Source organism: Hydra viridissima, unplaced genomic scaffold (genome assembly GCF_058129835.1).
Source record: "Hydra viridissima isolate aposymbiotic clone 2 unplaced genomic scaffold, HvirCarnegie_v1 scaffold_4, whole genome shotgun sequence".
Taxonomy (NCBI): Eukaryota; Metazoa; Cnidaria; class Hydrozoa; order Anthoathecata; family Hydridae; genus Hydra; species Hydra viridissima.
Window position 1 is genome coordinate 16943905 of NW_028324303.1, and position 12270 is coordinate 16956174.

At 29.5% G+C, this 12270-nt stretch overlaps 1 protein-coding gene across 2 annotated transcripts in view; it reads right to left on the minus strand.

Moving 5' to 3' along the window:
• Positions 1-379: 379 nt before the first annotated feature.
• LOC149890176 (uncharacterized) overlaps positions 380-12270 on the minus strand; it is a 28366-nt gene continuing 16475 nt past the window's right edge. For both annotated transcript variants that reach the window (XM_090085638.1, XM_090085637.1), the window contains 8 exons: positions 8280-10313; positions 8007-8072; positions 7705-7864; positions 7541-7620; positions 7255-7320; positions 6981-7135; positions 6739-6889; positions 380-800 (listed from right to left, as the gene is read on the minus strand). In XM_090085638.1, the coding sequence (XP_089941764.1) occupies positions 636-800; positions 6739-6889; positions 6981-7135; positions 7255-7320; positions 7541-7620; positions 7705-7864; positions 8007-8072; positions 8280-10313 (2877 nt within the window). In that variant the 3' untranslated portion in view covers positions 380-635. The remainder of the gene's footprint in view (positions 801-6738; positions 6890-6980; positions 7136-7254; positions 7321-7540; positions 7621-7704; positions 7865-8006; positions 8073-8279; positions 10314-12270) is intronic.

Genomic DNA, 12270 nt, shown 5'->3' on the forward strand with positions numbered 1-12270 from the left:
TTAAAAAATGACTTATTTTAAAATAATTTTTTCCCTTAAAACTATTAATTTTTAAGATGAATCTTCTAGCTTCTTCTTTTGCAATCTTCTTTTGTTATATCGTGGATATAAAACGAAAATTAGCTAAGTCCATTTATTGTTAAAATTAGGATATGATTACCACAAAATCCAAAACTACTTTCTTCATTTTGGAAAAGCTCCAGGTTCATAATAATTCTATATGTAAAAATAACGTAATGCTTTTACCTTAAGCCCTGTTTTACATTGAAACTTTTCTCAAAAAACTATTATTGATTTTCCTTCGCGCACGATATAAAGTAGAAAAAATTATATAAAATAAAAGATCAGAAGAAAATAAAAATGAATCATAAGATATGGATATGTATTGATGTTTTTATGCATATTTAAGAATTTCATAAATATTATAAATATAGTAATCCTTTTCTCAATAAAACAATAAAATAAAAAATAAAAATTAACAAAACATACAATAAGAACAACACAACCAGACATAAATAAAAGATATGAATTTTTGCGAATGAAAGCAAAAAATCAATTTTATTTTTTTCTTAAATCTCTCTATAAATAGAAATTCAATTGAAATTAGTTTAAGCGTATCCTGGTGATATTACAAGCTACGAAAAATTTTCTAAAAGATTTCCAATATACTCTTTGAAAGCATAAAAAGATGGTCGTTCATCTTCCAGCAAACTCCAACAATTAATACTGAGATTCCACAACTCTTCGGGATAAAAATCTGGTTTCGAGAGGCGCTTCCCAGACCTCAGATAAGCAGGAAACTAAATATTTAGTTAACACATTGTTCACAAAAAATACGTGCGCTGCAAACAAAGCTTCGATAGAAATATTTTTCATTTAAAAGATAAGCAAAAAGTAAAAATTTTAACAAATTTAAGACTGTCATCATCACTAATCATTTTTTTTTTTAATAGGGAAAGAGTCACCCAAAATGCGATGGGGTCCAATTTACAGCAGTAATACTATTTGTGCACTTTGGCTCATCATTTGAAAAAATTTTTTACAAAAGTAATTAGTTATTTAATTAAGTAATTAATCATTGTAAGAGTAATTAATTATTCCGTTTTAATTTTCTATTTTTTAAAGGATTTTGTGTTTAGCTAGTTTGTAATCTTTTTTTAATTTTGAAACTTTTTTCTTAGTAATGACGCCCAACAAAGCAGTAAAGAACTGGATAACTTTCGATCTATTCTTTTCGACTATTTGTAAAACAGGTGCACGACAAATATTAATACTGCTTCACTAAAAACAACAGTTTTTGATAACACTACCAATAATGGTGGGAGTCATTGTAAGTCTGCCACCTCATACATAAAAACCGAGAGAAATTTCGGGTCCTGGGGAAGTTCTTTCAAGGGGCCCTCATTATGATCAATTATATACCCAGGACCAAAGAAGCGTGCTCTGGTCATTGAAAATTAAAAATGAAAGTTAATTAAATCTTTTAAAAGTCAAAACTATTTAAATCTTTTAAAATTTATTTTAAAAAATTATTTGTACACACACGGGGCCCCGGGAATCTTCCCCGTCCACCCCTCCCTCATGACCTCATACAACACACAGCCTCTTGACCTATGATTTTTCGAACCAATTCAAATATACAGTGACCAATATTTAGATATATGAGTGCGAATTACGTGGGACGTGTCTTTTTAGAATTTCATCTCTCTAGCCAAAGAATTGGGAAAAGCTACTAGTATATCAAATGTCATATATTGCTTTAGAAAGTATGTAGTTTGACCTTGCAATCAAAACATTTAGGGTGGAATGCAAGAACCGAACTTGAGTCAAGTTCGACTTGAAATCTCAAGTTCGATTTTGTCAAGTCAGACTTGAAAAATTGACTTGAGCGAATGCGTAAACGAGACTTGAAAATTTCAAGTTCGTGCTTGAGAAAGTCGAACTTGAAAAATAGTCGAGGCGTTGAATTTAGGGCGTTTATCGGAAAATGCACTTCGCAACCAATAGCGGTAATGGATTTTTTTTACGGGAAAAACCTTTTACTGAAACAAATTCCGTGTAATGATATTTGTATAATATACGATTAAATAAAAAGTTAATAACAGTAAAAAAAAAAAAGTTCTTGCTATGTATTTTTCATCAGAAAAATAAATTCATCTTGGCACTTTCAGTTCCAAATCCTAAGTTGTTGGTAAACAACGGTTGGTCATATGTACCACTTAAGTGATCAAGACAATTTCTCTAGATATCTCCATTTTAACAGATTCCATTTGAACTAAAATACATGCAAATGTTCTAGAAAATGCAGAATCTTATTTTGACGCTTTTTGGGGATGAAACTATACTACAATGTATTTTTATTTATCTTTTTACTAATACTTTAATGAAAATAATGTTTTTTTTTTAAAAATACTGAGAAAATTACTTTAAACAAAATTAGTTTTCTCAATACTAATACTACATAATACTATGTGTGTGTGTGTATATATATATATATATATATATATATATATATATATATATATATATATATATATATATATATATATATATATATATATATATACCTACACATATATATACCATTTACATATGTAAGTATACCATTTGCATATGTAAGTCAATAGAGATCACATATGGAGACAGGTCTTCTGAAATTATTGGGCCACTTATAGAAAAAGAAAAGAAAACTTTTAAAAACCATTGATAGCAACTTGCTCATTAACACATGAAAAAGAACAAAGTTTAACGTTAAACAAAAATCTCTTAATAAAAAAAAAGTACAAAAAAGCAATATAATGAAATTCATGATCTTGATAAAGAACTAATGCAAAAACAAATAGAAATAGATGATATAAAAAAAAACTCTCTCCAGAAAAAGCAACAATACAAACAAAACTTTGTGAAAATTTTCACAGTTAAAATTTTCACAAAGTTTTAAAAAAGCAACACAACAGAATTATTCTATGTGAGGATTATTATTTTCTAACAATATCAGATCCAAATTGTTTTTGGAATGTTTTAATTTATCACTTTATTTTTTAGTGAAATTGTTTTTTTCATATATAATACTATTTTGAAATATAAAATGTAATTCTTTTGAAATAATATGTAGTATAAATATTTGAAAATAATGTTTTTGTCATTACACCCTTTATCCATTATCAGACACAAATTTTTTTTTAAAAAAATAAGTCTGAAATTTGACTTTTGCTTTGTTTCTGCAAAAATATCTTTAGTGAATGCTTTAGCACCACATTCTTCATTGTTATTTTGTATTTCATTGCCTCCACTATAATCATTTTGTAGAAGGGCAATGTTGTGAAGCACAAAACAGGATATTATTATAGCTATGGAATTTTGCAGTTTTGTTCCTAAGGAAATGTTAAGACAAGGGTATTGTTTTTTTTTGATATACCAAAACAATATTCAACAACAACATTCAACATGTGTGTACTTCTCAAGTTGTAATTGTATCTGATTTCATTTTCATTTTTGGGTTAGAAAAAGGTATCATTAAATATTGTTTATAAGGATAGCCAGAATCACCTGAAACATGAACATGTTGGCGAGCTTCTAAAACTTGTTTAATAGCTGAGTTAGCAAAAACAAATGAATCCTGAACAATTCCAGGCCATTGAACACAAGCAGATAAAATTTCATTTGAAGCACCTGCAATGACCTGGCAATTAAAAAAAAAATCCCTTTTTGTTTCGGTAAATTTCTGCGCTTTCTCCACAAGGAATTATTATAGGAATATGTGTTCATTAATTGCTTCTATACATCCTGGGAATCCTTGAATTTGGTAAAATCTAAATAATGGTTGATAAATATAAATATTTTCTTTATCTAAGAAAAGTTTGAAGTTTGTATGAAATAGCAAAATCAGATATCCATGAAAACTTATAATCACTTTTGCTGAATTATCAAAGAATCAGCTTCTGTTGGAAACTTTATGTACTGATATCTTTTGTTAGCCATTTGAATTGAAATGTTCTAAACCACTGGACAAACAGTTGAGTTTCAGCTCTTCCAAATCTCCTATTATTCTCTAAAAGAGTTCATTTATTGTTATAATCATTTGTTGGTATAAAATGTTGTTATTTAAAAACGTAATGTAAAATCTACAATAAGAAGGTGCCATTTTCTGATACCGTTTCTTGAATATCTACTCACTTGGAATGAACCAGTAGCATAAAACCGAAATGCAATAGCCAGTTGTTGTACAGTTGAAAGAGGGCACCCTCGATTGTTAACATTGTTGTTAATAATGTCATTAGCTAATATTAAAAAGGTTTTTATTGGAAAAATCTGTAGCACCTTTTAAATTCTATACCGTGGTAAACTTCTAAAGGATTAGCTCTGTCAATAATAAACCTTGGTATGTGACTTGGCATATTTTTTCTTCTTCTTCTAAAATTCAGCTCATACCGATTCATTTTTGAACATTTAAAAAAAAGTTTTTTTTAACACTTCATGTAATTGTAACTACTTCTCATGAACTCTCTTTTACTCCATTTACACGTATCACCTCTTTGTATAACTGCAACTATTTATTACTAAATGGAATTTACTTTTATACTGTATCACAAAAATGTGCCTTAATCAACAGCCTTTTATAATGCTAGGATGTTCGACATTTCAAAAAGCTAATAAACATTTCTAATGCCATCAAAATATGACATGTTTAATCATTACATACGAGTTACAGGATGTTTTAAAAGACACACGTTTTCGCAATGTTAATATTCAGTTTTCTGTAATGAATTCATTTAAAAATATACTTTCACAATGTAACCTTCTAAATTAATTAGGTCAATATGCCCAAGTAACTACTTTTGCATGTTAAAAACTCATTTTCATATTTGCAAAGGTTGTAATAAGTTATATAGTAATAGTAAAGTTTTGTTACGCATCAGCAAAATGATAATGGCGGTTTGTTTTTTTTTTCAAGTTTGGTTTCAAGATTGGTCTGGAGCAGACTTGAAAAAATGACTTGAAAATTCAAAAATTCTCGTTTTTCAAGTCTGACTTCAGTTCAAGTTCGCTTCTTGCATTCCGTTCAAGTCAGACTTGAAATTTCAAGTCGGGTTTTTGCATTCGGAAGGAATTTTTGCTCTCTCAAGTCTGGTTTGAAGTCAGACTTGAAAAATCTATTTTTAGCGGTTTTCAAGTCTGACTTGAGTTGAAGTTCGCTTTGTGCATTCGCTCAAGTCGCACTTAAGGTTTGAAGTTCGACTTCAAATTTGAAGTTCGGTTCTTGCATTCCACCCTTAGTGTCCATGAGGTTGGACTATTGGTAGCAACAGATGTAGTACTTGCTCAAATATGTAATAAATAGACTGTTATAAATTTGGCAATTAAACTTCAATCTATAAATAAGCAGATTAAATCAGAGTTAGTTTAGCAGCAACAACAAATATAGAAAATCAGGGACCACGATTTACCGTGAGAAGAACTGCTGTAAAATATCTTATCAAATGGGCTCAAAATTTTTCGGTCAGATATAATTAGCAATAACTCGAGAAATACTTAACGAACTAATTCCAAAATTTTTTTATATTGAAGTTTATTGTATCATTTAAAGTTTTTAATTAGTTTGCATAGATTTTAAAGGATGCTTAGAAAGTAATAGAATTTTTTTAGAGATTAGGTGCTATTATGGTTTGGATCTTGCTTTTAGTGACCTTTTTTGATGCTGCTATCCATTTTTGCTTAAAGTCTTTGTCATCTTTCGCACTCTTGAGGCATCAGAGCACTCTTATGCCACAAGAGCAAATTGCTTGCCACACAAGATCTTCAGAGGAAATATTTTTCTTTGAATATAATTAAATTTGTTGCTGACATAGACGCTTTTTGACTGATAATAATATTGATGCCCGGGTAACTGTGTGAAACCCTTTTTTTGCAGTACGTTTCATCGTCTTTAATAATTCATAAATTTTCTCGGCGAAATGCTTTTAATTCTCCATCAATTGATCGCTTCGGATTTTTTTTATTGGTGTAAGCTTTCAAACTCTTGCTCTTGAGAGCTTTTCTGACAAAGAAACAAAATCATTCGAACTTTTTGGCAAGATCTCTTTGGGATTAACATAGATTTCTTGAAATTGACCGGATGATCGAATTTACATTGTTTTAGTCAACAAAACCTTTCTTCCATCTACCACCTCTTTCTCTTTCGATAGTTTGAGTCTGCTTTTATCTCCTCAATGTCTCCAAATGAAGATTTAGCGACTTTTTTGACAATTTTGTAATTGATGTGAGGTTGGATTTACAAGAAAAATTTCCAAAACTTTTTTCTGATTATTTAATTGTTTACTCATTTTAGACTGATAAACTGATAGTATTAGCAAAACACCAATACAATATATGTATATAGAACTTCATTATAAGAAAAAACTCGAGTTATTGCTAATGACATTCGACCAAAAAACTTTGAGCCCAATTGATGTTATAGGAATCAGGAACTTTTAGGCTTCCAGACAGAAAAACCCTGGTGTATTTATAAACTATTTTAAGTATAAGAAATTTTTGATATTTTTGGCTTGCTGCAAGTGAAGCAATCTTTTAATAAAAACTTTTACACAGTTAAAGTATACACAGCAAATAAATAAGCTTACACAAATAAAAATAAGAGAAATAATAAAATAAAAATAGGGGAAGGTTGTCCAAATCTGGCCAGCCTTCCCCTATTTTCATTTACTAAGCAACAAACTTTCTTTATAATAAGTAACATACCTCAGTTAGAGGAACATCTTTATATGGGATAACAGGTAGGTCTTTTTCTTCAGTTTGGAACAATGTAAATATTTCCCATAACACCACTGCATAACTCCAAATATCAGTTTTACGAGTAAAAAGGCATTTCTCAATGCTTTCAAGTGCTAACCTTAATTAAAGAAAAGGTTGTTAACAATAATTAAAAACAATAATAACAACAACAACAATAATCAAAACATTATTACTTTAAACAAAATTACCATTGGACAGGCAACTTTTGATTCTTTGTACTGTCATAGTAACCTTTGTTAGAAAGAAAACGACTCAAGCCAAAATCTGAAAGCTTTACTAGCTCTTTATCAGCTACAAGAACATTCCTGCAGGCTAAATCGCGATGTAGGAAATTTTGTGAATGCTATAATAAAACAATAATATATGTAAAAAATCATATCTTTTATTATTAAGGGGATATTCTTGTGTGCAATGGTTGTTTTTGAATATAAATTTCAATTTTAGATAAACTACCAAACCTACCAGGTAGTCAACACCCTGAGCAATTTGCTTGCAGTAAAGCAGTAAATAGCCTGAATTCAACTCCTTCTACAAAAAAAATTGTGAAAATCTAGTAAAATTTATCAAAAAAAAAAGAAAGGCCTAATTTGTTTCAGTTTTACATCACTAAGTTAATGATACCTTAAAAATACTCAGTAATCAAATTAAACTTTTTTTTCAGGATCTTTGAAAATATTATGTAAAACATAATATAAAGAGCACAGTTTTAAAAATGATTTCATTCCTAATAAAAAAAAAAAAAACTTACCTTCCGAAAAGGTATATAACGATCTAAAGAACCCAACGATACAAACTCAGTAACAATTGAAAAATCAGTGTCTGCACCCTCTAAAATGCAGATATAAAAGTTTGAGAAACAACTCTAAAAAAAACAAATTAACAAAAAACTTTTTATACAATTTTGCAACACACCTGCACATACACCATGCAATTTAATTATGAACTGAGAATCTGCAATCTCCCTTCTAGAAAGAGCAGCCATAGTAGTGGCTTCCTTTCGAAAGTCTTGTACGTCCTTAGAGCTAGCAACAGTTGTTTCTGTTTGAAGTAACTTTTTTATAGCAACTGGAACCTTGAAAAACCACAAATCCAAAATAATGAAATATCAAAGTTAAAAAACAGGAGAATAAAAAGTTACAAAGCTGCAACTCATCAGTATAAAAAGTTTACATGAAGATGAAGAAAAAAAAGAAGAAGAAGGGTTGGCAACTTACATTGAGTTTAATTTTGTTTTTATCTGTAAATAACCATTGACCTTTAAAAACTTCCCCAAATTGACCCTATAATAAAAATAGGACTTGATTAATTTAGTTAAAAGTTCATTTTTCAATGTTATTTCTTAAACAAGAAAGCTTGTATAATTTATACCTCAAGAAAGTTTGTATAATTTATACCTCAAAACCAATCAAAATCAAGTCAATATTACTCACATGTAATTTCACATATAACTCACATGCAACTGTGTAAAGACTTTATTTCAAACTCACCCGGCCTAAACTCCCTTCAATTTTCAAATCTTTCCGCTCAATAAATCGAAACATAGATGGCAAGGGGAGCTCTTCAGCATAAAGCAATGTGGATTTCTTGTTACAAGAGTCTTCTGTTGTTAATGTACTAAGAGGTGGAGAGAATATATCTGACTTTGATGAAGCTTTAGAAGTTATAGTTGGGTCAGTTTTTGCAAAAAGGTGTTGAGAGATAATTGGAGACCCACCAATAAACTGAGGATTAAGTACCTGATAGGATTGAAGAGGTGTAACAGGTGAACCATTAAAAAGAGATCTAGGAATAAGTTGAATAGCTTCCTGAGTTGTGGGAACTGGATGAGAAATAAAAATAGTTTTAGAAACAGGAGCTATTGTACGATGAAGTGACGATTGTACCGCTGATCCTGATAATCTTGGATTTATTGGCACCAACCGTGGCTGTATACTTTGTTGCTTTAAAGTCAAAATTGGAAATGCTTGCCCATTTTCAGAAATACTAATAGGTATAGACATTTGATGTGGAATTCCAATAGGATAAATGTCATTTTTTGTAATTTGAGAGTTAAGATCTTTATGCCTTCGTGATTGCCTTTTACTTTCTGAATGATTGGAAGAAACTTGATTTGCTGAACTTGTAACAACTGGTTTAAATGCTTGTAAACTAGGCTGATTTATTGAATTAAAACCAACAGATGCTATACCAGGATTATTTGTGAAAGCATTAATAGTTGAGATTACAGCAGAACGTGATGTGCTTAAATGTGAAACAGGAGGATTTGGACTACTGGCATGCAAGTCTTTAAATTCCTTCACAACAGATTGCATTTCATACTGTGTTTTACTAGAAAAATTTCCTGAATTTTCAACAGGATTTTTTCGAAGTAAATCAAGATCTTGCAGAGGCCTGTAAATATTTGAAGTATCATCATTATCCTGTTTGATCCATTCTTCCTCTATATCATTTTTTATAAACCTAGAAATGTCACCAGAAAAAGGTTGAGGACTTAAAGACACATCTTTTCTCATGAAAAACTGACGAGGTAGATTTATTCCAATATTAAATGGATTTGGACCAAGTAAGGCCATTTTAGCAATTTTTTTAGTATTTTCCGTATATTCATTAGATTCTTCACGAAATGATAGGCTACGTTTACCAAAAAAGCGCTCCCTCTCCATATTAATACGTTCTTGCAAATATTGTCGTGTTTTTTGATCGCGTGACCATTCACGTTTTGGTTGATCAGAATTTTCTCGACGAGCTTGTTCTGGAGAATCTGGTGGAGTATGTGGTGGTGATTGTTTGGTTGTTGGTGTTTTGGAAATGGCAGCATCAGCCTTTGCAACAGATGCTAAATTATCTAATTTTGGGGCAAAATCTTCTCGACTAATCGTATTAATACTTGATATTTCAGAACGGGAATTCATTTGTTGCATTTGAGTTATTTGGTTTAAATCAACATATTGACTAGAATTATTTGCTTGTGATAGACCAACTAATATAGAAGCAGTCTCAATATCAACTTTATCTTTATCAGTAAGATAATTTGCTTTTGCAGATTCCAGTCTTTTATTTTGAATATTTTTTTCAAGATTATATGTTCTTTGATTATTACTTTTCTCTTTTGAAAAATTTTCTATCCTATGCATTGATGGTTGATATATATTTAAATCATCTTTTTTATTATTAAGAAATTTCTCATTATCATCAACTGCTTGCTGGACAAAGTTAGTTTCCATAGTTAGGTTTAAATCATTTGAAAAATTTAATTCTGCTTTGTCACAATCATTTAAAGAATGCAAGTGCACTAACTTAATTTGTGTAGGAGAATTTGGAGCTGAGTAAGAATATTTATCATTTATCAAATTTTTCAATTTAACATTTTTCATTTTACTGTTTGTACTACTTATGGAAGAAACTTGCTCTGGAAGATTACTACCGTCTCTATCAATATCCATATCCTCTACTTGTGCCATGAAATACGACATGTTTGGTTCTATCTTTTTTTTAGTACAACATTCTGAAATCCCTGAATCCTAAAAAGAAAAAAAAGCATTAAAGTGGAACTTTTAGGTATAAATTCTATATAATTTTATAGAACTAACTTGAATCTATTCATTAAATAAATGTATTCTTATGCCAATTCAATTAATGATATAGCATTAATTTTTCAAATGGAAAAGAGGAACTTATATCAAGGGTGGATCTAGAACATTATTTTACAGGGGATGGAGTGTGGTGCAGTGTTTTTACAAATAAGATATTTACAATTTATGAAGGTTAGGTCTTAAGCCAACTCAAGGTAATTACATAAAGACTAATCTGTTGTTTATTTTATTAAATGATTGGAAAAATGCCCCAAAAAATAACGTAAAAATAAAATTAAAATTAAAAAAAAACAAATGGGATGATTTTGGTTGAAGAAATAAAACCACAAAAAAAATTAAACTTTTTATGAAAAAAAAAAACACCTGAAAAACACTCTGAAATTTGAAAGTATTTTTATTTGAAAGGAAATTTGAAAATAGTTTTACTGTTTTAGGTCAATTCGATATTATCGACTTTATGTTCAGGTTTTATCTAAATAGTTGAATAGCTTGTCTGAAATGTTTGCTAAGACATAAACAAAGTAAATTCTCTTCAGTTGGTTTGGGAACTTTTTTAATTAAACAGCTTTTTTAAAAATAAGTCATGACTAAAAGGATAATTATAATTGGGTCATAAAATACTAAAAGAAGAAGGACCATTGTATTACCAACAGGCAAACTGGTTCAACCTGCAAGTAAGAAGGAAATCATATCTTGGCTCTAATTCAGATGGAATTTACTCAGGTAAAACTGTACATTCAACAGTTTTAGCTAGGTGTAACAGTTGTGCACGTAGCTAAAACAAAGTGCAACACTTATCTTACAACTCAATTAAAGGAGAAAAGTAAATAAGTCTGAACAATAATTTAATAGTAGTTAGGTTTAAACATTCATAAAATTTGTTATTTAAGATTAGGTCAAATATCAGACATAAACAAATGAGAACAACAGAACTTGTTTTAATTGATGGCAAAACCAATTTACATTTATAATATAAGAAAGATTGTAAAAATAAAAATTTATTTATTTCCTATGAATCCATCTTTTCTTGTCCTAACAAAGTATTATCTCTTGTTGGGCAACAAGAGATATATCTTGTTGGAGAAGACAACAAAAATACTTCAAGCACAACAACTTTAAGTACATAAAGAGTGTAATTCTCTACACAATGTACAAGCTAACAACACCGCAAATGTCGGTTTAAAAGCAAAAATGGTTGCAGCTTTGAAGAAGTACTAGGACTAAAGTCTTACAATGTAGACTGTAATCTTCATCAGATTAATCTACAAGAATTTTTGCCAACAAACAGCTTAAACAATCTTGAGTTTGAGCTTTTTAAGTAGAGGTTTTAAATGATTAAATGAAGTGACAAGAGGCTGTTATATGAATATCAAAACCAAAAAATATTACATAATAATATTATAATTACATTATAATATACATGATAATTGATCCTAAGCTTTTTAATGCAGATGTTTAATTTGTTAAAATGCATCAATTTCAATCAACGTGAGCATTACTTAGTGTTATGTAAATATTATTTTAAATTTACTACTGAAATGCTATTAATGCAAATGGAAAATTAGTCATTTTAATCGTGCTCACTGGTTAAAACTGGCAATAACATTGATATCTACTACTTTAATATACTACCCTCAGCTGCCAGCTTAACAAACTTGATAATTTATACTGTTCAATTGTGTTCCCGCAAAGATCAGTATGTTGCATAAAACCCCTTTAATTATCTACATGATCAACCTGATTAAGTTGCAGGAAAAGAGAAAAAGTGAAAAAGATTTCCTTTTCTCACCTGAAGTATAAAGCTTTTTGCATTCTAAAAAAAAATATTTTGTTTTTGACATTAAATTCTGAAAAAATAAAGATCAATAACCAGCCGTAGAAGACT